Genomic DNA, 27,489 nt, shown 5'->3' on the forward strand with positions numbered 1-27,489 from the left:
TCGGCATCAATTCCTACTCGTCGGGAGGGGTGGGGACGTAGGGCAGAGTGGTGTGGGGTGGCCCGAGGGGATGGGAGAGGGTCCGGCCCACGCTGTGACTGGGCTGGGACTGGTCCCGCCGGCGCAGGGTAGCAGGAAGCTCCTGATTTTTTTTGGGGGGGGCGGAACCGGGGATTGAACTCAGGCCCTCGTGCTTGCCAGGCAAGCGCTTATTCTACTGAGCCATCCTCTCCAGCCCTGAGTGTTGATTTTGTATCCTGCTTTGCTACTGAATTTGGTTACTAAATCTATAAGTCTCTTGGTGGAGTTTTTAGGGTCTTCTATGTAAAGTATTATGTCATCTACAAATAATGATAATTTCATTTTTACAGAAATTACTCAAATATTTTGGACATTTTATAGAAACTATTCAAATTTTTAGAGATTTTACATAATTCATTGTTTTTGATTTCTAGCCTAATTCTATTATCTGAGGATATACTCTGTATGATTGTAAGTTTTAAAAAATTTAAACAAACTGAATACCTTCCTGCAGGTTCCATGTGTATTTGAAAATATGTATTCTATTGAATAGTGTATTCCATGTTAGTTAATTAAATCAAGTTGGTTGCTTAGGTCTTTTATATCTAGGCTAACCTTAATATGGCTTTGTTTCATCAATTAATAAAGAGGAATGTGGACCGGGGAGATGGCTTAGTGGAATAAGCGCTTCCATGGCAAATGCAAGGGCCTGAGTTCAATCCCTGGTTCCACTAAATAAATAAATAAATAAATAGGAGTGTTGGAGTCTTCAGCTATAACTGGTCTGAACTATTTTTCTTTTCTTTTTCTTTCTTTTTTTTTTTTTTGCAGAACCAGGGATTAAACTCAGGACCTTGTGCTTGCCAGGGAAGTGCTCATTCTACTGAGCTATCTCCCTGGTCCCCTGAGCTATCTCCCCGGTCCCTATTTTTCTTTTTAATACTCCAAATTATGATTAATGCATGCTCTTTTGCTTGATGCATACATATTTAGAATTATTGTGTCCTAGTTTATAAATCTATAGATTTGTGTCATTTACTAAATTTGAGAATTGCTCTAATATTTATTCCAATATCTTTTTTTTGTTAGTGCTTCCAGTGAAATGATAAGTCTTTGATATAGTCCAAAAGGTTTCTGAGGTTTTACTAATCATAATATTTACCTCTTTTCCTCTCTTTTCCAAATAGGATAAATTCTATTAATGTACGTTCAACTGTATAATTTTTTTTTAAAAAAAGAATAAAGCATAGCAAAAAAAAAAAACACATTTGAAATGATATAGAATTTTGCTAAGCATAATGATAGGAATTCAATAATGGTTGTTATATAAATTATTGTTGTCTTCAAATATAGTTGTTCAGAGTACCAGATACAGATATGCAAAATTTGTCAAAAAATGGTAAAAAAAACTGGAAAAGAAGACAAAAATTTTAAGCATTATCTGTTTCTTTCGATAGACAAGTAGAAATCAGCAGTACAATTATCCAAGCTATCTTGCATGTGTGTGTGTGTGTGTGTGTGTGTGTGTGTGTATATATATATATTTTTTTTTTTCCCAGCCTTCTTTCTAAACATCATATTGTCTCCTTATGGTTTGTGCCTGTGTGTCCCCGCAAGGCCTCTTGCAGGCTTGCGGCAGCTTCTGGAGCTCGTGATTGATCACTGTGGGTGTGGATGCTGCCCCTGCCCTGGGGCAGGTGATTTGCATTTCCATGTAAGGAGGGAAGAGAAGCCAGCTGCTCCGGCTGCTCCCCCGCCCCTGTGCTCTTGCTCTTTGCTTCTGCCCTGAAAGGCTGCTTTCTGCTCTGTGCTGCTCTGCCCTGGAGCCAGCTGAATATGGACTGAACCCTCCAGTAACTGTGAGCTGAATAAACCTTTCCTTCCTTCATTTTGAGTGTCGGGTATTTGTCCCAGCAAGGAGAGAAGAGTAACTGAGACAGTGTAAGGACCCAGAAGAGTAAATGAACTCTGAAAGACACAACAGGCACTGTGAAAGGAAGGAGACTGTTCAAAGGGAAGGAGCAGCTGAGATGAGGGGAAGGAGAAAAGAAAGAAATGTTTTTCTTTTTGAGACCTTTTGCTGTGTTGCTGAGGCTGGCCACAAAATCTTGAGCTCAAGTGATTATGTTGCCTCAACCTCCTGAGTACCGGGATGACAGACATGTGCCGCCACACCGAACTAGCCTAGCCTCCAGGGACTAGGTGAGAGCGGGTATCTGATATATGCTATCAAACCACAACATAAAGCATCAAAATGAGAAAGTGAGCTGACTTTTTACTACCACTGATTCGTTACTATCAAATAGCCCAAAGACTCCATTCAGATTTTACCAATTGTTCCAAAAATGTCTTTATAAGCAAAATGGTCATGCATTAACATTTAGTAGATATCATTCCTTTATCTCCTTCCACTGGAACCATTCCTTAGTCTATCCTTGAATTTCATGAATGACATCCTCAAAGACTACAAGGAGATTACAGTCTTTCCATTAAGATTTGTCTTATTTTTCCTCATTAATTTACAGTAATTGATTTTTTGGCAGGGATCTCACACATGAGAGGTTACAGTTTATGTAACATCTCTCCCAGGTGGTCCACACTTTTTCCTGGGGTTAGCTTTTAATGGAAGGGAACAAACACCTAACACACACAACTTTAAAGGTCAAAAAGTTACTATAGCTCCTGGTTTTAGAGGCTGCAGTCTATTGTTGACCAAGTCCAAGGTGGACACATTTTGGCCTAATGATGTGGTGGGGGAGGGCTGCTTACCTCATGGCAGCCAGGAAGCAGAGAGCCAGGAAGGGCCAGAAGGAATGGCAGAGGCGGCAGCGAGAACCTGCCCTTGCAGGTGATGCTCTCGGCGTCCCGTGTCGTCCCCACCAGGACCCGCCTGCTAACAGCACGCCCCATTATGAACCCCCCAGTGGAGAAGTGCGCTGCCGACACTAGCTTTGCCACGAGGTGAGTCCTTTCAGGCAGCCCTACCTCTGAGCACATGAGCCTTTTGAGGGGCATTTGTGATCCAAGCCATAAAAATTGGTCATTTTCACTTTGCATAAGATGCCATGTACTAAATTTCTCTAGTGTAAATTATTTGTTTCATTCATTAATCATTAGACTTTTTTTGTGGTAGGGACGTATCCCACCCCACATTGATTTTTGTCCACTTGTTTTGGCATCTACTGAGGTTTCTTTGCTAAATGAATAATTGTCATAACTGCTAACTGCAGATTTTTATGATTACACTCCTCCTGCTATATTTATTTAGTTGTCTGTAAGGCAAAGCATTGTTTCTTCCAGCTATTTATATCAGTATGTACGCATGGATTTGTTTTTCCACTAGATTATAACACATTCCTATCATTTTTACATAGAAAAGCGGCCAGTGGGGGCCCTTCTAGCTAGCTTTTGTTTTCTCTTTTAGATTATCAGAAAAGTAGCCATGGTGTGAAGGGAGATTCCTTATAATACTATTTACCTTGCTTTCCCTGTTATTGTGAAACCTTAGTCACAAGTAAGGAACCAACACGGGTACTTAACTATCAACTAAATTTCATGCTTTATTCCGATTTCACTTTTCCCTGCATGTCCTCTCTGCGCCTCAAGCGAGCGTCCAGAATGCCGCATCACGCTTGTCTCTCTGCCTCCACAGCCTCACCCGCCTGCACCCTGCGGCCCTTTGTGCTGTCCTAACAGGGCGTTCCAGCTTCCTCTTCTGCTTTCCACGCCCAGCTCTGGAACCAGCCGTTGTCTCCAGACAGCCCTCCAGTCTCCCGTTAATGGCAAACTGTGTTGGAGGCCGTGATCTTGCACTTACTGGGCTTCCTGTTATGGGACTGTCGCCGCTTCAGGGTCTCTTTGTTCCTTGTAGATGAAGCTAGGGAATTCTCTCTCTCTCTCTCTCTCTCTCTCTCTCTCTCTCTCTCTCACACACACACACACACACACCCACACCCACACCCCCCCCACACTCCCTGCATTTCCATTACAATCTATAATTCAAATGATGAGTTCACACTGATACCACCCATTGCAATCCGAAGTTCTACTACTCCACTTTTCATATTTCACTCTTGCCTCTGACCAGAAGAAATTTAATTCTCATTATCTTTAATGCAGTCCTAGGAGACCTCATGTACTCTCCGCTGTCCTTCTGTACGTGTGCTCCTTCCTCTCCTTGGCTCTAGCAGCTTGCGCCTGGTGCTACCCTACCCAACTGATTAAATGCCCTCTCCTCAGCCCGCAGGATCCGGGATCCCGGGCTACTGCCTTCACATGCTCACCTTCTGCCCAACTTTCTACTTCGCTCATCAGCGCCTATCAGGGTGAATTATTAAAGAAGGAAAGAAAGAAGAAGAATAAGATATAATGAAATGTATGGAAAAAAGAGGAAAGAAGGGAGGCATAGAATTTTATTGTCATGAAGGATACTCAGACCAGGAAACCAAGTCCAAACATATTAGAAAATTCTAACAGTCATTAGAAAATGTGGGTTGGTTTTTAAAATTGAGACGGCAGACTCATAATCGCATCTTACTCATAGAGTTGTTGTATTAAATTTACATAAAGCCATTTCAAGTTAGAACAGTGTTTTTAACCTATATTTTATGCTAACGAACTGTAAGTCATAGTTACAAACTTCCAAAACACAAGAAGAAAGGTAGGACGTTAGGGGAGGAAAATACCTAAAAGACAGTTTGTTATGGGATTAAAAAAAAAAAAAAGGCCAAACATTATAAGGTTTCTAAAAGAGCACTAAATCATGGAGCAGGAAGACACACGACCTTTGGAACCTCGCCTTGGGTTTGGCCCACCATCCTTCGCCTCAGCCCGGCCCCCTTCGCCTCAGCCCCTCCGCAGCCCTTCTTCCCTGAGGGAGGAGAGAAAATCCTTTCCAGCGCCTCCCAGTTAGGCACAGGTTGGCGCTCACTGACCTCGAGGACGTCTGTAGGGTGGGGGGCGGGCACCCCGCCTTCGGCCGCTCAGTGGCTCTGCGTGCACCAGAGCACCACTGGTGGATAGTGGCTTATGAACTAAGGATGTAAAAGGCAGGGCTTGTGAGGCGCGGTCGCCTGGGAAGCGCATGCTCGTTAGCTTGCCAAGAGTCTTCTCACAGCTGCCCTGAGAAGGTAGATTTTGATGTCCTGCAGTCTCCGCGTTGTCCCTGCTGCCTCTCTGCGACACCCACTACTGTGACTCCTGGGGCTGCAGCCACAGCCCGTGTCGCATCCACAGGACAGACTGTATGAGTAGGCCACAGTCTTTCATGAGTCAATTCATTGCTTTTTGTGGTATTCTTGGTCACACATCTACAGAGTTTCCGAGGGCTCTTGGAGGTTACTGCCAGGCACAGCCTGGCCTTGATGAGGACAAGTGAACTGTGGGGAGTCGTTGCTACCACAGCGGGAAGACCCCACAAAAGCAAGAAATGTAGGCCCGGAAGGGAAGTCATCCGAGCATTTTGTGAGAGTTGTGGCTGGATGAGGCAAACCTACACACACTTCCTTTCCAGTGACTCAGTGTGAATAAATAGCCGCTACCACTTGGGAGGAGGTTCCTTTCATTTCCTACCACTTCCAACATCATATTCGAAGCTCTGAGATTTTCACTGGGAGTACGCCAGTGGGAATTCCCATTTCTTGGTATTATCGTGTTCCCAAAATTTTCAGCTTTTTCCTCATGACTTTTTTTTTTTTTTTTTTTTTTTCAGAACTAGGGATTGAACTCAGTCCCTTGTGCTTGCCAGGGAAGCGCTTATTCCACTGAGCCGTCTCCCCGGCTCCTCCTCCTAACTTTTTAAGCTAGATTAACACAGCTCCAAGGAATTGCCTAGTTCCTGTAGAAGTCACATTCAGGAACATGTGATTTCTTATTACATACAACCCAACCAGGGCAACCTTAAACAGATTTATTGAGGAACTTAAGAAATATGGAGTCACTACAATAGTAAGAGCCTGTGAGGCAAGCTATGACCCTGCTCTTGTGGAGGAAGAAGGCGCTCAGGCTCTGGGTTGGCCTTCGGATGATGGCTCATCACCACCCATATTGTTGATGACTGAATCTTGTACACATTAAGTTTTGTGGAGATCCTGTTCGTCGTATTGCTGTTCATTATATTAGGGGTCTTGGGAGAAGTCCAGGGCTTGTTGCCCTTAATCGAAAGTGCCATGAAAAATGAGGATGCTGTGTGGTTTATCAGACAAAAGCACTGTGGAGCTTTTAGCAGTAAGAAAGTTTTGTACTTAGAAAAATGTCACTCAAAATGTGGCTGTGCTTCAGGGACTCCACTGGTCAGAGAACCAACGGTTGCATTCAGCAATACTTGGCTGTATGAGGCTGCATGGCTCTGGCAGTGGGAATCGAGATGGCCTAAGTTATCGTGCACGTTAACCAACACTCTGGCTTAGTAAGTAAGTCTAGTGAACCAGCATGATAGTTGTTTATTTATAGTACAACTAGTAGTAGTTGTATGGAATGAAACTCCCAAGAACTATAAAGAGCACTCCAGACATGTTACTTAAACACTTGAGGATGTGGTTTATTCTTAAATAATTTCAAGCATTGTGAGTACAGCCTTGTGGTCATCTGTCTTCCCCTTTACTCTTACACCCAGCATTTGTTCTGATGTATATCAGGTTTGCACAGATTTTGTTGGATTCTTACTAAGTGTCGCATCGTTATTTAATGTCTTCCTATAAATCTCATGCTGTTAGGAAAAGTATGAGAGATCAACTTTTAGCGAAAGTTCACATAGAATCTCTGATGCAGAGCACATGTGTTTCATGTTTTTAATGTTTAATGTCAAAGCTTTACAGCTAGTGTTTACATTTTGGGGGGCAATGTAAAGAGGTAAAATCCTAAAGATGTAATGGGAGGAGGCTCGGAGATATTTCTAATAAAAATGTTGCCTTTGTCTTGTGGAGGATGATGTGTCTAACTTAGCACAGGTAGGGATGGTTTGTATCTAAAACAGTATTTATTTACACAATTTTTGAAAATCTTGTAATTGTTCTCCATCCATATTGGAAATCACTTACCACTGCTTTCAAGTATATTTTCTTTTGTCTCTCCAACCAAAAAAAGAGTGGATTTCTACTAATAAGTTAATTAAGCTTAATATCATGTGTTTTTAAAATCTAAAATTTAATATCGGGATGCGTGATAATTGCTGAAGTTGTAGTGTGCTTTAACGTTAATAGAAGCATATTTTCCAGCTGTCTGGAATAAATCGCTAGAGTTCTGTGGGAGAAATAATGTGCCCGTGCTCCCCTGCACCAGCTACGCACACAAACGGTGAACTGTTTCTTTTCACTAGAGAATCTTAAGAGAATTATAGGATCATCTGGCTGTGTTAGCATCAGTAAAAGGTAGAAGAAAATACAGAAGTAGAAGTAGTTGTAAGATAGAAGCAAATATAAAAAAATAAAAGTAAAGCAAAGATAAAGACACTTACAGCATAAAGTTTAGAAGTTTGAATTTGGAGCCAGGGAGATGGCTCAGTGGAGTAAGCGCTTCCCGGGCAAGCATAAGGGCCTGAGTTCAATCCCCGGTTCTGCCCCCCGGCCCTCCCCCCCCAAAAAAAGCTTGAATTCACTGGAAGTTCTGGCAGTTCTGAACTTAGACACTTAATACTGATCAAAAAATATATAAAGCAAATATGGATAAAACTATGAGGAAGATTGAGAAGATTACTGTACCTGCAGGAAATTTTATTCTCTCTCTTTCTGAAACCAGTCAAACAGACAAAAGTCAGTAAGGATGTAGATTTAAGGAAAATAATCAGCTTGATCCCATTAACATTTAAGGGACAATGTATCCAACTGTGTGAAAATCCATACCCCTTTTTTTGATCACACATTTGATCAAATTAATTTCGGCAAATTTTAAAACATTTGAATAATTCAAAACAACTTCTCTGATCATAACCCAATTAAGGTGGGAAAAAAGTTACTATATATACATGTGGGATTTTGAAAGTCTGTGTCTACAGACTTCTACTTCTGGTAGGAAGTAATAGTTCATAAGAGCTCAAGACACTCCCTGCAGCAACAGAGAAATGGGAAAAAGTTTTGAAATTCCAATTTTTCAAGGTTCATGTGCAGAGAATGCGAGCTCTGAAAGCACCGAGGACGAGGTGGACAGAGCTCTAGTATTTTTTTCCTGTCTGGTTAAGTTGGGTTCTCCATCAAACAGAGGCTGAACATGAGATGCGCGTTCGGAAATTTGTTTGTTTTGTGGAACCAGGAATTGAACTCAGGCCCTTGCGCTTCCCTCTTACTCCACTGAGCCATCTCCCCGCCCCCTATTCTGAGATTCATTGAGGAGTCTTCTCTGGGAACACCACCTGACAGGACCAAAAAAGTGGGATGCCCAGGAGACGCGGATGCTTAGAGAGAGTCGCGGCAGAGCTTCCGCCTCTCTCAGGGAGTCTGGAAGATGGGCTGACTGGAGAGGCTTGCGGTTTAGACGGTGAGGCTGGCTTTGGACTGCCGCATCAGTCACTGGTGGGCGCGGTGTGCGCGTGAGTGAAGCGCCTTCCCTGAGTCACGGCGGTTCGCAGAGAGGGACGTGGCTGTGACCCCGTGCCCATAACGGCGGGTGCGTGAGCGCTGCGCCCCCGGGAAAGAGCTGAGCGCTCCCGCCGCACGCAGCGCAGCGCGGGGCCTGCGGAGGAGCCAGCGAGCAAGCGGGCGGGCGAGCGCCTGGGGAGCTGGGAGGGAAAGGGAGCGGCCGGCCGCGGGACAGCTTCCTGGCGCTCTCTCTCTCTCTCTCTCTCTCTCTCTCTCTCTCTCTCTCTCTCGAATAAAAATTAAAAAAAAAAATAGAAATGGTAGAATTTCACAAACAAGATGATGAGAGTTCAACAATGGTTGTTACACTGCGTATTGTGGTCCTCAAATTAGTTGTTTAGATGACCAGATTAGGCGTGCAAAATTAGTCAAAAAATTAAAAAGAAGAAAAAACCTTAAGCATTAACTCTTCCCTTCAATAGACCAGTAGAAATCGACACTGCAATGATCAAGCTATTACATATATATATATGTATATGTTTATATATATGTATATATATATTTTAATTTTTTCATTTTAGGGAAGGGTCTACAGGGTGTTCAGGGTCTCACTACTAGATCCGACTCATAGTGATCCGCTTGTTTACAGCCTCCCAGAGCTGGGATTACAGGGGCTCACCACCACGCCCAGTCTCAATTACCGTCTCAACAGGCCCCGGGGGCGGGGCTGGCTCGCAGGCCCAGGGGTTGAACCCCTGGCCCTGTAATCCGCTGAGCTATTAGGCCGGCCCTTATTATTATTTTAATAGTCTTAGGACATAACATCCGCTAGACAAAGCTGTTTCAGTTTCTGCACACCCTCATCAACGCATAGCTTTTTAATGATAGTTTTCTGGTAAGTGTGACCTGGTATCCCATTATGATTTCAATTTTCATCAAAAGATGTTAAACCTATTTTCATATGTTTATTACCCATTCACATATTTTGTTCATTTAAGAAACTGGATTGGCCCTGAATTGTGGGGGTTCTCTCTCTGTATTGCACATGTGCCTTTATCAGTTATGTAATTTGCAAATATTTTCTCCCAGTGTGCTGCTCACTTTTTAAAATGGTATGCTTCAAAGTGAAAAGTTTTAGATTTTGATCAAGTATGATTTTTTTATTTTATGAATCATGCTTTTAAAGTAATATCTAAGAATTCTCCTCAAAATAAGTCATAAGCTTTTCCACTTTGTTTCAAGAAATCTATACTTTTTATTTTTTACATTTAGGCCCTATGATTTATTTTGAGTTAATTTTTGTGTATGGTATGAGATGTCTAAGTGATTTTTAAAATTTCATTTTGTCATTGAACTAAGAGAAAGTAGCTGTATATCTATTCTAACTATTTTTTTGTATATATATATATATACATATATGTGCATATTTTTTCACTACAAAATGGTGAAAAAATTTATATCCTTCATTTATATCCCCTTTTTGCTTAGTTTTGTCAGAGATGGGTATTCCACTGCCATTCAAATATTGTAGATGCATAAATTCAGCAAAATAATCCAATATAGTCCAGTAGTCCTTAATAGTAGTGGGTTATCTGCAGAACTGGCAATGTCAGAAGTTGTTGCCTTGAGCCTTTTACAGCTCAGCATATTAATATGGGTTTACTTTTTATACCTCGTGTTTATACTTTTCTGCTGGATGGTTAAGACCAAGATAAAGCAAGACCTATATAACAACAAATGTAACTTTTGTATCTGATAAGGTCAGTCAAGTCCCCTCAGGGTTTATCCTGTAGCCCTGTACCGCACTTTGTAGATTCTTTGTCAGTGTCAGCCATGAGGAGGAGTCACGGCCATTGCTTGACCAATTTGCTCTCTGTGAAAGCCTGAGAGAATGTTTTCTCTCCATGTGACTCTCCTTAGGCACACTCTACATCATTGATCACTTTCCTCTGTGGCTCCATAATGTCCTTGAAGAAAAATTTGTACTAATATAGTTTAGACAAGATATCATGTCTATATCTTGTACTATGAATAGCTACTATGAAGCAACAATATGCAATGTGTTAATTATTATAACTATCCTCCTAACCTGTTTTGAAACTATCTCGTTGCTATTTCTTTCTCAATAAAATTAATTTAAAAAATAGAACATATAAAAAGATTTTGTAATAGAAAAAAGTAAAAAATAAAATTTCATTTTGTGTTTTGCATATGAACATACAGTTTTTTCAGCATACCTTTTTTTTTAAAAAGACTATTCTTTCCTACATTAAATTATCTTAGAAGTTTTGATGAAAAATCAATTTATTATGAATATAGGGATTTTTTTGGTGAACTCTCAATTATGTTTTATTTATATGACCACAGTCTTGATAATTATAACAAATCAGGAAAGTTTTTCAAATTGAATAGTGCAACTTGCTCTTTTTGTTTAAAAGGGATGTTCTTATTTATTTGTATTTCTGTATACATTTTAAGATCAGTCCTTGGACAAAATAAAATAAAAACAATGAACAAATAATGACCCGCTGCAGGGGTATGGTGCATAATGAAGGACAACAGTGTGAATAGCTCCCTGGTATTGGATTCCAGCCTCACTGTTTTTTTTTCTCCTTCTATTTAGGACAAGGTCTACAGGGTCTCAGCACATAGATCAGACTTGTAGTGATCCTCCTGTTTTCAGTCTCCCAAGTGCTGGGATTACAGGTGCGCGCTGCCACGCCCAGTGTCAATCGCCCTCTCAACGAGCCCTGCAGGTGGGGCTGGCACAGCACACCAGGGATTGAACTCTGGCTTCTGCATTCTGCCTAAGCAGATGCTTTAGTCCCCTGAGCCATCTGGCCAGCCCTCCAGCTTCACTCTTAAAACCCTCCTCTCAAAAGCTTATGCATCTCTGTCAGTCCAAGCCTCACAGAGGGGAGATACTCTATCAGGATATTGTTGGCTGAGCACCAGATCAAAGAATAAGATGTTAGAAGATAAAAATCCAAGGAGGAGGTGAGTGAGGGCTCCGATATCTACTCTTCTAGAAGTCCGATAGTCCAATTGGCTTGTCGAGGTGATCAAGTATGGCTGACTCCTTGTGGGTAGGGGGATTGTGACACTGGTGGCAGCAACAATAGATCTCTAAAGGTGATTAATGAAAGAAATTAGACATTTGAAGCTGCCTTCCCTGCAGGCCTTAGCTCTTTTTTCATCCCTGTGCCTTGTGGTCTGTGCTTTGTTGAGCATGAGAGAAACAAATGCTGAACTTGGTCTAAGACGTGCTGGGTACCGACTGAGGTAACATCTGCTCGGGGCTGCTCAGTTGCTTTATAAAGTGTGTAGGGCAGAAGAGAATGTCTCTCAGATCCAGGAAAACAGAATGAGTCTTTCTTAGACCCTCCCTGTGGTTCTCTCCCTCACTGCTTCTCTTCCTCTTCACTCTTTGTCCTGCTGGACCTCCCCACCCATGTTTTTCTGGCTTTCCTTTCAGCAAGAAACAAAAAGAATGCTGTAGAGTGCTACAACCCACAGGGCAGTGACCATTCCTGGCTAGTGAGTGGCCTCCAGTCTACTCAGCCCTCACATTCCTCTGACTGGGATTGCATTCTGTCATGGGTGGGCCGTATTTTCTGGCTAGTGGCTGTGCCCACATTCCTTGTCTCTCCAGGACTTCCACCCATCTTTCACCCTTGGAGCCCAGGGTATACCGCTCCCCACGAGTCTTCTCATATCCTGGCAGGAATGATCTTCTCTCTTTGAGCAACCTTGACCTTTGCACATTTCTACCCTCCTCCCACATTCTTTATTTTATGGCAAAATGAATTATGTCCAATCTTGTTAGGAAGCCAGGCAGGATTCTGTATTTTCCACAAAGTCTAGACAATAGTTGGCAACCAATGGATGAAGAAGTGCTTGGGAAGGAATTCAGAAAAGAGACAGGAAAGTGATCTCCCAGGGTTTTCAGGACTAAGGATCTCATTCGCTGTATGCCTCAGCATCTCCCCGCACCCATAGTGCTCATGGGAAAGAAAACACAGGGACAACGACCACCATTTTGGAATCCATTTATATGGTAGGCATTATTCCGGGCTTTATCCGGCCCCACACAGCCCCTGAGACCACATCAGATTGTTTGAACATTCATGGCTTCCTTGGGCCAACTGTAGCTGTCCAGTGTGAAGGAGTCATAGTCTGGCGTGTAGACCAAGGATCGTACAAAAGCTTCCTTGTCCTTGGGCTCTGGGTAGTAGGAGGCCAGGTTGTGTTTGTACGCATAGTCAAGGACCTAAGAAAAAAAGTGTTTGGCTGAGGAACTGGACCTAAGGAAAATCCCACCTACAGGCCCTTGTATGGCTTGTGGGACAGAGGAAGAACCAGGCATATTCCTTTCATGAGCAGTGGACCCTGAAGCCATGGAGAGGAGGCTTAAGCCTTCCATCTGGACAGGCAGTTTTGATGTTATGGAATGAATATTGGGCCAGGGCCAAGAGGCCCAGCCTAAATTCTGGCTACTTCTAATTGCTTGTGGGTACCCTGCCATGACAACATGCTTGCTGAGCCTCAGTTTCCTCATCTGTAAAGGGAGGGTAATGATAACTTTCTCTGGTGTGGGAATAAACTTAGATAACAGGTAAAAATGGGCAATCTGTAATTTTGTTAGCCATCCCTGTAATCCCAGAACTAGGGAGGCTAAAGCAAGAGGGCTGCCATGAGTTTGAGGCCAGCCTGGACTACCCAGAAAGACCCTGTCACAAACCAACCAACCAACCAACCAACCAACCAACCAACCAACCAACCAACCAATCTAATTTTGTATTCCTTCCTGGGTGCAGGTTGAATTAGATGAGCATTGTTGGAACTGTTCTCTGGGCATTAGATTTGACTTTGGAGAACCTAAGCATAAATATGGCAAAAGAAGGAGGCTGGAGAGCTCAGAGCTGGCCTGTGAGCCAGGCTGCTGGAATTTAGGGCTGATTCTGGGTCATCTGCTGGACCTCTCATGGGGAGTGTGTGCTACTGTGCACTACTGCGCAATGCATTTATGAAGTTATTTAAAAGAAGATATTAGAGAAAAACATACGGGAATATGAATAATAGGATAATACGCCTTAGCTAACCATTATTCAACTTTAGCAGTTACAATTTGGGAGAGCAACATGCTCAGATTCTGTGAAAACCCATCATCTCTGCTCAGTCCCCTGAACACTCCTGAGGCCCAGCCATTCTGACAGAAAGGAGGACAGTGAGTGTCCACTCTGAATGGGCAGGCATTGGGTGTGGAGTTTTCTCACTGTTCTTTTAAAGCCATTTCCAGGACTCTGGGAGACTGGGAACTGGCCCATTTGGAAAAGAGGAAACTGAGGCTCGGGAACATGGTTAGTACAGGGCCAGTCCTCAACTTACCAGCAGAGCTGGGACTTCAAAGCCTGAGCTATATGCACAGTGCAATGCAATCTAACATTTCTTAATAGTGGATGGTAAGATTCATTAAAAATCCCTCCTGTATTCTAATCTAGGACACTATAGCTTTGGTGACCTTTCTGCTTTCTGCTTGAGAGTAAATCAGGAGCTCTCTTAGCACTGGCTGGGACTTGGGGGCTCAGGCTGTAGGCTGGAGTTTATCACTCAACCTCTATCATCCCCTTATCCCTCAAAAGATAGAGAACAATAGTTGAGCCCCACTACCCATCTATAGGGTAGGATGCCTCTTACTTTGATGGCGATTCTCAGAGACACATCCTGGATGGTGCTGAGAGGTGGGTACAGTCTCCCCTGAGACAGATGCAGCTCAGAGACCTCCTGGGCAATTTGCTAGAGAAAGGGAGAGAACCAAGAAGAACACACTAAGTTTCTGACTTTCCAGAACTAAGCCAAGCTACTACCCTGGAGCCTTGTCCAGTTCTGCCCAGGTGGTCAAATGCTGGAGTTTTTATTTTTGTCTTTTCTTGAGAAAGGGTTTTGCTGTGCAGTTCTGGCTGGCCTTGAACTCACTTGGTAGCCCAGGCTGGTCTTGAACTCACGGTCATCCTCCTGAATCCGGTTCCTGAGTTTTGGGATTGTAAGGCATATGCTACCACACCCAGCTGGGATCTGCATTCCTTACTTCCTGGGTCCCGGTCTCCTCCCCATGCTTGGTCCTGTCTTGGGTGCTCATCCAAACAGTATTATTTCTTTGTTCAGGGCTCCCTGAGCTCTTCCTTCTTGCCATGGGCCCACACTGAGGAAGGCCTATCCTCCCGCAAACAGAGGACACAATAGTATTCCACCGGCCTTCTCTCCTGTCTCCGTGTTGGTGCACGGCCAGCCCTGCAGATCAGCCTCTCAGAGGCGGAGGCTCTCAGTCTGTCCCCACCTGATCGTCTAGTGTCCAGATTAAAATGGAGAGAAGCCATTGCTGCTCTCTGAGGGCTCCTTGCCCCAGAAGTGGCAGGGCGAGTGGAGCTGTCTCCACTCCAAGTTTGCAGCTGTTAGGCGAGTAGGCCTCCCCTGCTCGGCCTCCGCACACCCTCACCCCTCTTTATTCAGTCAAACATTCACGGAACTGGACAATGTGCTGGGCTTTGTGCTGTGCACAGCACCGGGGATCCGCGCTGGAAAGTCTTGGTTCTGTCCACCTTCGAGGCTGCTGCCAGGGCACATGAACAATTACGACACTTATTGTGGGGGAAGACAGTGGAAGGGGCTCGGGCAGGCATGGTGAGCTTTCCGGAGCTTTCAGCGGTACAAGTAGTCCGCTGCTGCATGCATGCCACAGGCTCCTCACCACTGGGCCAGGGAACAGAGCAAGGCAGGCCTCATCTGCCAAGTGAGGAAAAGCTTACAGAAGAGGTGTCCTAAGCAGACAGCCAATGGACAGAAGAGGTGTCCTACGCAGACAGCCAATGGACAGAAGAGGTGTCCTACGCAGACAGCCAGTGGACAGAAGAGGTGTCCTAAGCAGACAGCCAGTGGACAGAAGAGGTGTCCTAAGCAGACAGCCAGTGGACAGAAGAGGTGTCCTAAGCAGACAGCCAATGGACAGAAGAGGTGTCCTAAGCAGACAGCCAATGGACAGAAGAGGTGTCCTATGTAGACAGCCAATGGACAGAAGAGGTGTCCTACGCAGACAGCCAATGGACAGAGTATGAATTACTTAAAAAGGGGAATGCATGAAATTATGAATTACACACAAATGCTGTGAGGTGAGAAAAAGCATGGGTGTGATGTTGAAGACAGTATTGGGTATAGCGATGGTAGGGAGCGGCTAAAAGTGAGGTGGGGAGAGAAGGAGGGCCTGCCGTACACTGCCTTCCACTGGAACTATGGGAAGAAGTTTGCGTGTTATCTTATGAACTCCAGGAGCCACGGAAAGATCTGGAACTAGGATAGACTTGACCTGATCAGTGTTTTGAAGGATTCTCTTTGTGGAGGTATAGAAGATAGATGGATTAGAGAGAAGTGGGATTTCCGTGGCTAGCCCTGCTTCTAGAAAGCTTATCCTGTGACGAGGAAGATCGTGGCATGTGAGGCCACTTTGAGCGGCGGGCACTGGCTCCTGCTCAGTGTGGAGACAGGTTGCTTGGGGCCTGCTGGTGCCGCGGCTCACTTCCTGGAGATCTTGGGCAAGTTCTTGGGCAACTGTTTCACTTTCCTGGTCTATAACACAGAGATAAAAGCTATAGCTACATTACATGGTTGTTACGGTAGAATAAGGCAGTGCATGTCAGTTTCATAAAACCTGTATTAATTTTCCATAACAGTTTAAGCTCAATTTAAAATGTCTCAACTAAAAGCACATTTTCAGAAATAAAATTTGTCAGATCTTTGAAGGTCAGACTTTCAGCTTCTAAAAGGGAAGGGCCTTATCCTGCTGATAGCATGTATGTAATAAGCAGGTTGAGAAGAGGTGGCTGTGCTACTGATGGGCACTGGGCATGAAGTGATGGAGCCAAAGTGTCCCGCAGCACCCAGACTGAGTGTTATGTGGTCACATGGAAGGGTTCAACCAACCTTGCCTTTGTGCAACAAGGAAATTTGCCTCTGGGTAGACTCAGAGCAAGAAGTGACTCTTCCCACCCATGGGAGTTTCAAGCAGCTCTGTCCAAAGCCATAGGACATGAACCTGCCCTGTAACAAGGGGAGGACACAGTACAGAATGCTCAGATTACAGGGACAGAGGGCTACGACACAAAGCTGTAGCTGGTATGCACAGGTCAGGGCGTGGCCTGAAAGATTTAGGAGACACTATTTCCATGGCCTTGTGGAGCCAACACTCAAAGATCAGACAGAAGAAGGGCCCTAGGGCACGGGACAATTCCTAATCTGTAGCAGGGTGGGACAGGCCTGTGTGGAAGCTGCTCCCAAGGCTTGTTTTGGTGGCTACTCACCAGAGCTGTGGTGAGAAGGAAATCTAGGAAGAATTTAGGAGCCATGGGGCCATGAATGGAACTAGTCAGGCATAGATGTACTTAGTATGTGTATATAACTTTCATAAGTCTAACCTCTGAAAAGACACAATATTATGTCTTGGGCTCTTCAAAGTGAGAATAAATGTCACATGCCTAGCACTTAGTAAACAATAAAGTCATCACTGTTGTAATCAGAATTAATAACTAGGATTGTGAGTGTGAGCTATCAGTCTTGATAAGTTTTTTTTTTTTTTTTTTTCATGGAATGAACCTTTCTTCCAGTAAAGAATTCTCCTAGGAGCTTTTCTAGTCTGACACGTGGAACGACTATATCCCCACCACCCCCCGAATGGTGCTTGCAGTGGGAAAGTGGGCATTGTCCTCACTTGCTCCTTTGCAGCAGGTACCTTGATGAAGTGGCCAGTTTCCCCTCTGATCTGACCACGGTGTGTTTGATGGTATCTGTGGCTTTTATCTCCAAAGGTGGCTTTGATAGTATCTGTGTCCAGGTCTGTAGGTGGCACTGCTAGGAGGCAGCGAGGGCTTCTGGATATGCCCTTCATGCCAGTGCCTTCTGCTAACACTGCCTCCCCTTAACTGCTTCTCACTTCCCCACCCCTGAAACTCTGGGCATTATTAGAGAGCAAGTCAAGGCCCAAGACGATCTTGAAAGATGCCTGAGGTTCAAGCTCATTGCCAGGTCTAGGAGCAGGTAGGAGGATAGAAGAAGCGAGAGATTTTGGGCCTAGCGCAGACTTGATATTGACCCAGAGGCCCTACTGGAAGCGTTCAGGAAACAATGACCATGATACCTCTGCTGTCAGGAGGAAGATCTCATCTGGGATGTGCCGGACTCCCCCAGCGATGACGCCCAGTGCTACTCCGGGGAATACGTAGGCATTGTTGCCCTGCCCGGGAATAAATGTCTTTCCATCTTCCAGAGTCACGCTCTTGAAAGGACTTCCGCTGGCAAAGATCCCTCGACCCTGCAGGCAGGAAGAAAACCATGGACGGAGATGGCTTGGGTGGCTGTCTCGTCTCCCAAGTGTTGTAGCCTCCTTTATCCTCTCCCGAATGCCCGGGACTGTGCTGGAGTGTGGCCAGCACTCAAGTGTATTTGTTTATTTTACCCAAAAGGTCACCATCAGCCCCCCTCTACAAAGGCTCCTGGCCCCCCCCCATTACCTGAGAGCCAACAAGCCACTGAAAGGTGGTGGAGGTCATAGTCTCTTTTTACACCTGTCACCTAGAAGGCTGTCCAGGATACAGCATATATCAAGTGGCCTCGAGTCTTTTTCTTTTTTTTTTAAATGTATTTTTTGTACAGGGTCTTACTATGCAGCTCGGACTTGTAGTGATTCTCTTGTTGTCATTATTTATTTATCTTTTTTTTGGAGGGGTACCAGGGATTGAACTCAGGACCTTGCACTTGCCAGGCAGGCACTTATTCTACTAAGCTATCTCCCTGGCCCTAATTCTCCTGTTTTCAACCTCACCTGCACTGGGATTATAGGTGTGCACCACCATGCCCAGACTCGGTGGCTGGCTCAGTAAGCAGGACCGGAGATTGAACCCTAGTCCCTGTGTTTGCCAAAGCAGGCGCTTAGTCCACTGAGTTATCTCTCTAGCCCCCTCATCTTTAAGAGTCAAAGATTTATGTTATGTAAGGGAAACCCTCAGCAGAATAGCATCATGGTGAGGCTTTGTGTTCTGGAGTGGGACATGGGTTCAAGGCCAGCTCTCTTCTGTATCACCTCTGTAAACTTAGGCAAGTTACATCAGCTCTCTGAACTCAGTTTGTTCATGATGATAGGAAGTTTTTCACCTGATGATTACTCATAGTTATTTTTACCACATCCTCTCAGCTGGGGGAAGGGAGAACTCCCTGCTGACCTCTGTGACCTGGTAGCACCTCTCAGCTGTGCACTCGGCCTTGCTGGTGGGGTTGCTCAGGGCAAAGATGATAGGGCGCTCGTGGAAGGAGGCCATGTCCCTCAGAATCTGCTCCGTGAAGGCTCCTGCGATGGCGGCGACACCTACAGGGAGAAGGTGGGGGTAGCGGGGGTACCTACTCTTTATAAACAACCCATTCTTCCTCCAGGCAAGCTGACTGCACCACAAAAGACACAGGAGTCTGGAGGATTGTGTCTGTCACAGGGACAAAGGCAGCAGAAAGGAGAGGGGTCTTTCAGCTGGAGCTTCTTGAGACCTCCTGTTCATCCCTAAGGGTCACTGGTCTGCATCTCCCTGCCTGTTAGATGCACCATGAAGACATTCCTGGGCATTGCTAATGACAATGGACCTCTCCTCTGTCACTGGGAAAGATGGGCTCCTGGCTTGGAGGGAGAAGGCCTCACCTCATCTTGTCTTGGTTAGAGACCAGTCCTGTGCTGCCTACTGCATTCCTAGCCTCAACACTAGTGCCTTATTTATTTCTGTTTTTTATATAGTAACCACTTAGCAAAAGTGGCATTAAATTAGATATGGGGTAGGGGGTAGAGCTGCGCTCCCCTGAGCTCCTTATGTCTCCCGATTCAGCCCGAGTCCCTCCATCTGTAAATCAAGAGTTAACTGGGAAGTGGCTGCTCTTCCTCCTCCTACCTATGATGGCGGTGGGCTTCACTAGCCTCACCACCTCCTCCAGAGAGCTCACTTCAGGGTGGTCTTGGGCAAACATCTCCTTTTCTTGGTTGAGGTGGCTCCTTCCCTGGAAGAAAAGAAAGCTCGTGAAGCAGTGGAGCCAGCTCGTGTTGGACAGGGACCCGGATGTGTTGGAAACGTCTGAGAGCAGTGCTTGCTCAGCCTCATAGTTTGGTGTGGGCTTTCAGAATCTTTGAGGCCTATCTTCTTGAGCAGGTTTCTTAGTAGAGCCTGAGGTGAAATGTCAGTGTGTGTGTGTGTGTGTGTGTGTGTGTGCATGCGTGTGTGTGTGTGTGTGTGTGTGTGTGTGTGTTCTTTGTAACCCAAACCACACAGGAAAAAATCCATTAAGCATTTCTCTGAGCTGAGTGGGCCACAGCTTCCCGGCAAGGATGGAAATGCTCTCAGGAAGCACCTGAGTCTGACTGAAGCCTCTGCTTCCAAGGCATCCCGCCTCAGCTCCCGCTGAGGGATGGAGCTTGGGTCATCTAGGGGTAAGATACCGCGAATGCAATTTACCAGGACCTGTGAGTGATAGTAAACTGAGCTTCAGGATAGAAGCCAGAGGTGCCAGGCCAGCTTCAGGTTCCTTCTGTTTCTTCCAATAGACTTCTGTGGGTGACAGGAGGAAGGAGTGCTGGTAAAGGACCCTAACCATTCCTTTGGACCAACTGGTCTCATGAGAACCAACAGAAGGATGTTAGCTTTGACATCCCTTGGGTAGGGATGAGTTCCACAGGGCCAGCAAAGTGACATGACAAATGAGCAGGAAGGAAGGGTGGCAGGCATCGGCAGCTTGTACTTCTGGCTGGATTGTGCTGTGGAGTGACATGAGGGTAAGGAAGAGGAATCACTGGGCCTATGTTCCTACCTCAGTGATCTGGATTTACATGGATCGACGGCAAGGCCAGTTTCTCTGAGGGTATCTGTATTCTTGACCAGTCACCCCATTCTCGGCTCTGTTGTCTGCCATTTCTCACTGACATTCCATGTTTATGGAATTCTGGGAATTAAAGGGTGAATCTCTGAATGAAGCCCCGAGAGAAGGCCATGCGTTGTATCCCTCATGTTCTAGTCAGAATCTGAGTTGTTTCTCCCTCATTCATTCCTTCACTCCTTTATTAATTACATATTCACCACCTGCCAGGCATCAAGACTAGATAGTCTAGCGAGGAAATGGACAAGTGAAAGCTCACCTGTTCTGCAAAGCTGGAGGTGCAGATGGGGCGGGGTGAGGCCCACAGGAATACGGATGAGGCCTGCAGTGACACCTATGTGCTCTGAGAAAATACCTGGGGGGAGTACTATTTGAGCTCAGTTGGACATAAGGAGGAAGCAGGGATGGGGTTAAAGGTTGAGAAGAGGACAAGAGCATTGCAGGCAGAAGAACAAAGGGTGCGAAGGCGCACACAGAAAGAACATGTGGCTTTGGGGAACTTTGATTCCATATGGCTGGAGGTTCGGGCCAGAGGTGATGGGAAATAAGGCTGGAAGGGGCGCACACACATATGCAGAACATTTGGATAAAAGCAATTAAAGCTACTTCAGGAGGAATCTTTTGCTTTGGACTTTAGGCCATTACCGCGAACATTCTCCTTTTTTCTATCTAAGCACTTTGCCCCTTAGAGAGCTCTTTCAGTCTAGTTCCTGGTAGCTGTAGGTGTCAGGAAACCGTGAGGACTTCAGAATGACAGTACCTTGACGATTAGCCCCTTGGAATCCACCATCCAGATTTTCTTCGTGGCCTCTGCCTTGGGCACGCCTTCTTTCTCTAGGGCCATGACAAGGAGATGGGCGATGCCCATGGCTGCCTGAGGAGTGTGATGAAGAGAGGCTTAGACACAGGGCAGGTGTCAGAGTCCTCCGCCAAATGAGCCCTTGCTCCTTCCCCCACTGTCACCGTTCCCAGGAGGCCCAGTTAAGTCCTTGCCTTGAGAGACTCAAATGTTGAGGTTCGGGAACCTCGAGCGCAGCTTCCCCTTCTCAGAAGTCCCAAAGGCTTCCCTTTCAGATACTTCCCTGTGCAGGGCAATGAGCCCTAATGGCACTTACCTCCCCTGCGCCTTGGAAAACAAACACGTGACTGGAAAGCTTGTTCTTGGTGATTCGCAGAGCGGCAAGGATCCCTGCCACAGCAACAGAGGCTGTGCCTGCAACAGAGCGAACCATGATCGGTGTCTGGCTGGCCACCAGCCCCCACCCCCGAGGAGACCGTTGGCGAGTGTCCCTGACCCGGGACCTGTGGAGGAAGAGGCAGATTTGCTCAGCTGTTATGAAGGTTCAGCCTGGAGGCATCCAGGGTAGAGCAAGTCATACCCTCCTTTGTAGCTAACAGTCCACTGCTGAGGACCAGATCTTGTTGTTTTTGGGGGAGAGGACCAGAAGTCCAGAGGCTGCTGCTGTCATCACTCATAAATGAGATGACAAAACTAGCATAATGTAATAGGATCCGGAAAGAAGTGTGAGACCTATAAAGTGATTTCTTTCGAGGTAAATGGATAAAGACATATTTAAAAATGAGTGCATACCCTTGCCGTGAGACCTTTGGCAACCGTGTGTCCTGAGCCACTCGTGTGATAAGGTCAGGTGTATGTGACAGTACAAACCAACATCGAATGGCTTGCATGTGTGCAGGAGAGGCATGAGCACATCACTGGTAGACAGTATAAACTTGTGTGAGCCCCAGTATGTGGCTTTGTCCTCCTCAGCCCACATCTAAGGCTCAGTGAGAACTCTGTAGACAAGCTGACCAAGGAGAAAACCGTGGGCTTGGCTCACAGGATGGCTCAAATGATATGCTCCTATCAGCGAAAAGCATAGGGTGGCAACTTCATAGCTCCAACAGCAGGTAGCTCTAAAGGACAATGATGAAGGCCTGTGGACAGGGCCTCGGCGGGAGGTTCTGGTGTTTGCTTTGCAATGTCCAGGTGGACACTGATTCACATCAGTGGTTTAGCTGAATGACCAGGAAGTGGAAGGAGCAAATGTCTAAGAACGGTGATGAGGAGGCAAAAGGGGTGATGTGTGGAGGAGCCTCTTGGAATCGATGTAGAGTGTGAAGATGTTTGTGCCCCACAAGAAAGCTCACCAGAGGACAGAATGAGAGCGGCGCATCAATCACCAAGTGGATAAAACGCTTGTTAGACAGTCAGCTCATTGTCAGATGCTTGGGGTTTGCCTCATGGCGTTCTCTACAGAGTAGCCATGTTGGAAAGGGTAGAGGTTGTGCCCGACCCCTCACAGTGGTGACCTGCTCCTGATACTGCCGGGTAACTAATGCTGAGCTTCTGACGTGGAACCGTTGGCTGGAGGGAGCACTGGCTGGAGGGACTGTCTGCTTTGTGGCAGGTCATTAACCTTCTATCTTAGACAAGAAAGAGAACTGTCTTCACTTGGAATAGATACTCTGGACATGGAGTTCTCTCCTTGTTCATAACGCTTCTGCCGACGGCATCCTCTGCGGGTGTTTGGAATTCCTGCTCACTATTTTGCTATATTACAGACAACAAGCCTTCTAATCAAGGAACTTATTTCACAGTAGAAGAAGCGCAGCAAAATGCTTGTGACCCACAATTCACTGGTCTTCACTGTGTGCAGCTGGCCTGATAGATCAGTAGAATGGCCAGCTGGCTTAGGAGGGGGAAGAACCACTTGAGTTGAGGCAACACCCGTGCAGACAATTCTTGTAAGATGTACCATGGGATGGGAGTTAGCAAGCAATGTGTTATATCCCTTTTCCCATGGCCAGAACATATGGGTCTGACCTGGGAGTGTTTTTCTCATCTATTAATTTAAGAATCCACTTGCAGTCTTTCCACTTCCTGAATCTTCAACTTTGTGCCATTCAGGATTAGAAGTTTTAGTTCCCAAGAGAGAAATTCTTCCATTTAGATTCATAATTGCTTCTCATGAACTGGAAGCTGAGACTGCCACTTGGCCTTTTGGGACTGCTCATGCCACTAAACCACTAGGCAAAGAGGAGGACTGCTATTACGGTCACTGTGAGTGGTCTGCAGGACCAAGTGGAGATTGAGGACAGGAAGGAGTGTCTCTGAGCATACGGGGATTCTCTGGTGTGTGTCTTAGTACTTCTATTCTCAATAGTAAACACTAGTGAACGTTAATGCAACTACAGAGCGTTGGGACAACTGAACATTCAGAACCTTCAGGCATTAAAGTCTGAGGACAAGAAAACATGGGCTAGGGCGTTAAAGGAGAAATTTATAGTTATTGGCTATGCTTTTATGACTGCCTAAGGACACGAGCACTGTAGTCACCATCATATCTCTTCCTTGATCATTATATGATCACGTAGACCGGTATACGGCAGTTGGTTGTTTTCTCTCCTTTCCTTCCCTTTTTATTTTAGGTAAGTTTGTTGGAAGTTAATTCTACCCTTCAGTCTTTGAGTCACAAAATTTTTAGATGTAGCCATAATTTAATTTTAACAGTTACTGGGCCGGCCTGATAGCTCGGCAGACTAAAGTGCCGGCTTAGGCAGGGCGCAGGGGCCGGGGTTTGATCCCCGGCGTGGCGTGCCGGGCGGCCCTGCTCGCTGGGCGTGCTGAGCCTGCGACTGAGACCGGGCGCAGTGGCCCGCGCCTATGATCTCAGCACTTGGGAGGCTGAAAACAGGAAGATCACTACGAGTCCGACCTAGGTAGTGAGACTCTGTAGACCCCATAGACCCTGTCCTAATTACCGAAAAAAAAGTTATTATTCCTGCTCAGCGGTGAATAGTGTGATTATCTTCCAGAAATGAATAAGATGACTGTTGGAGCTTTGGCTCTCCCTGTTTTGGGGAGAAAGTGAGAACACATGTTTTTGTGGCCTGGAAGTAGGATGAGACACAGGGACGCTAAACAGTCGAAAGGGCGAGCTGGGTGTAATTACCCAGCGCCGGCGGGGTGGTGGTTTCCTAACAGCAAATTCACACGTCTTTACTCTGCTGGACTTTGCCACCTGGCTCGATATTGGGCTCCTGCAGTAGGGGGCATTCCAGGGAACGCGGATGTCTAGAGGAGGGGCGAGGAATTTCTTTTTCCAAATCACCTTAATCTTCTAGCATTGCCAGATAAAATGCATGACGTTTAGTGAAACCAGATTTCTAGGTAAACAGCGAGTAACTTCGAAAGAATTCTGCATGTTATACAGTATTAGCATAAGGACTGTAAAATAGTGACTTATTTAATATTGACACTCAACAGAGTGTACTGAGCTTTGCTTTGGCTAAATCGGGTGATCCCACAGCCCTGGACTTTCGCAGCAGTGCCATGGAGTTGACAGTTTTCCCATTACTTGGAGATCTGCTTGCTGGTGTACACTCCAGAGCGCAGGACCTGCGCGCAGCCGCCCTCCCTCTCCCTTCCGCCCCGCCTCAGGGTTAGCAGCAGATTCTCTTGCATGTTCTTTTTTTTTTTCTTCCTGATTTTCAATTCTTTAATACACAATGTAAAATTTTTAATATTAGTTTTCACCATCCACCCAGATCACACAGATCCAGCCTGGTACAGAGCATCCTAAACAAAAACATAACCATGTTTGGCAACGTTAAGACTCTGGGACGGCTGAAGAAAAGGAAACGAAAGTGAGAATACTTACGGATTGTCCATTTGTCTGAGTTAAATGATGTGATCGAAGGTTAGTAAGAGAGTGGTGAAAATAAAAACTTCTAGCACATTTTGCATTTTAAAGCCCTACAATTTTTAAAAAACTCTTTTCTAATACAGACCAAGGGAATAAATGTTTCTGCTCATAAATGTTGAGCTCATATTTCTACTTCTGTAAATCTATAGAAAACCCAGAAATATATATAGTAGGACATGTATGATAGTGTTATTTGTAATGTAGATAACTGGAACTAACCTAAACAGCTAACTAAAGAATAAGTATAAATACTCAGTAGAACTTTCCTTTCCTTTCCTTCTTTTCTCTCTCTCTCTCTCTCTCTCTCTCTCTCTCTCTCTCTCTCTCTCCCTCCCTCCCTCCCTCCCTCCCTCCCTTCCTTCTCCTTCCTTCCTTCCTCCCTCCCTTCCTTCCTTCCTTCCTTTCTTCCAAATCTGGCCCCAAGACCTGTGCTCTTAACCACTAACCTTTGCTTCACTGAGTTTGTTGGAAAGAAGAGAATTTTAAACAGTACCATATATATATATATATACACTAGAATTTTAATTATAGTGAAACACAGAATCCAGAAAGAACTACAAAGAGCTAATGGCTACAGGGTGGAGTTGTGAGTGAATTTTCTGTGTTGTTTGCAGTCTGTGGGTGGCTTGCTTTTGCTGCTCCAGGGTGGGGCCTTCTTTCGGGCTGTGGGCTGGATTTGTGCCTGTGTGAAGGCTCTGTGGTGGATTGAGATAAGGAGCCCAGTGTTCATTCGAAGCTAATGAGTACCTGTCCCCTGCAGTCCACAGCTGGTGGCAGCGCTCTACACAGAGCATACTGCCTAGCACATGGGGTGCAGGCTCTCCTGTCTTCACAGAGCTGTGGCCTGGAGGGACTGCTCTAGGGGCAGGGGGGCCCAGAGGTAGGTCTGAGAATCACTGGAACTTTCCCTGTGGGTGGCTTGCTTTCGCCGAACACTTTTCCCCAAAGTATTCAGTGTACATTTACTGAAGACCTACCAGGTGACAGGACACGGGAGGCACTGAGAAACACAGAGATGGATCTAAGACAGTCCCTGCCATCAGGAACACCCTGTTTACAAAGGCTTGGGAAGGGCTGGGGAGTTAGGTTAGTGGTCGAAGCACCTGCCTGGCAAGCACAAGGACCTAGGGTCGAGCCCCAGTGCCACACGTTGTGCTGGCATGGTGGCCCATGCCTGTAATCCTGGGGAGGCTGAGACAGGAAGATCACTATGAGTGCAAACTGTGTAGCAAGACCTTGTACCAAATAAATAAATGATTTTTAAATTTTTTTTTTTAAAGAGGCTTGAGAACAAATAACTATGACCACTGGTAGTCTGAGATCCTTGGAGATTGTTGCATTCATTTATTTATTAAATATAAATTACAAACCAGACTCTGGATCCTGAGGGTACCATAGGTAATTAAATAGATGAGGTTCATTTATGTTTGGAAAGAAAAACGTCATTAAATAATTGTAGATGTGATGATTATTGGGGAAAAATTTATTTATTTATTTATTTTTTGGTGGAACTGGGGATTGAACTCAGGCCTTTGCACTTGCCAGGCAAGCTCTTATTCTACTGAGAAATCTCCCTGGTCCCATTGGGGAGACATTTTGAAATACTTTTTGTTTATGTATAGAAAAGTATTGGCCATTTCCAACTGTCTTAGTTACTTTTCTCCTTACTAGGACAAAGCACCCAACTCCCAGAGTTAACAGAGTAAAGGCTTATTTGACTCACAATCTGTAGAGGTTTTGGTCCCTAATTGGCTGGCTCCTAGGTGGGGTGGCATGGCAAAGGGGCGCCACAGAGGAGAAACCATGCATGGCGGGCAGAAGGCTGTGCAGCCAGCAAGGGACGGCCGCAGTGCTTTCTGTCCCTTTCATCCAGGCTGCTTAGGGTGGGTAGCACTCACACCCATAATCCCGGTGCCTTTGATCCATGGACTGTATCAATTCCAGCGTCACACTCTCTAGATCCAGCTACCTCTGGAAAAGTTCCACCACGAGCCTAGGAGGCTCTGGGGCCCACCTAAACACGGGCCATGACGTCAGCCTATCTGCAGCTTCATGACTTCTGACCGCACCAGCATCGTCTGCAGTGCCCCCCGCAGGCCGTCTGGTTCATACTTGTGTGCTTCAAGGCTCTGCCTACGTAATCCCCTGTACTTTCCACAGACATCATTAACCACCTTACTTTTCTCTTGTTGATTTTTTTAATCCAACCTGAATAAAGTCAGGTTATAACATAGCCAGAATCAGCACTGCATTGTGCTCAAAAGAAACTACACACACACACACACACACACACACACACA

General features: G+C 45.5%; 1 protein-coding gene and 1 pseudogene across 2 annotated transcripts in view; one reads left to right on the forward strand and one right to left on the reverse strand.

The window, feature by feature from the left end:
- The first annotated feature begins 2,932 nt into the window (after positions 1-2,932).
- On the forward strand, positions 2,933-6,355 carry LOC101582988 (annotated as a pseudogene).
- A 6,209-nt stretch (positions 6,356-12,564) lies between these two features.
- Positions 12,565-27,489, reverse strand: part of Me3 (malic enzyme 3) — a 167,545-nt gene continuing 152,620 nt past the window's right edge. For both annotated transcript variants that reach the window (XM_004632571.3, XM_023716686.1), the window contains exons 8-14: positions 21,596-21,693; positions 21,241-21,354; positions 19,505-19,610; positions 18,797-18,939; positions 17,716-17,889; positions 14,229-14,327; positions 12,565-12,801 (exon numbers count right to left, since the gene is read on the reverse strand). In XM_004632571.3, coding sequence (XP_004632628.1) covers positions 12,640-12,801; positions 14,229-14,327; positions 17,716-17,889; positions 18,797-18,939; positions 19,505-19,610; positions 21,241-21,354; positions 21,596-21,693 — 896 coding nt within the window. In that variant the 3' untranslated portion in view covers positions 12,565-12,639. The remainder of the gene's footprint in view (positions 12,802-14,228; positions 14,328-17,715; positions 17,890-18,796; positions 18,940-19,504; positions 19,611-21,240; positions 21,355-21,595; positions 21,694-27,489) is intronic.

The sequence above is a fragment of the Octodon degus genome, unplaced genomic scaffold, assembly GCF_000260255.1.
Source record: "Octodon degus isolate 3935 unplaced genomic scaffold, OctDeg1.0 scaffold00049, whole genome shotgun sequence".
Lineage (NCBI taxonomy): Eukaryota > Metazoa > Chordata > Mammalia > Rodentia > Octodontidae > Octodon > Octodon degus.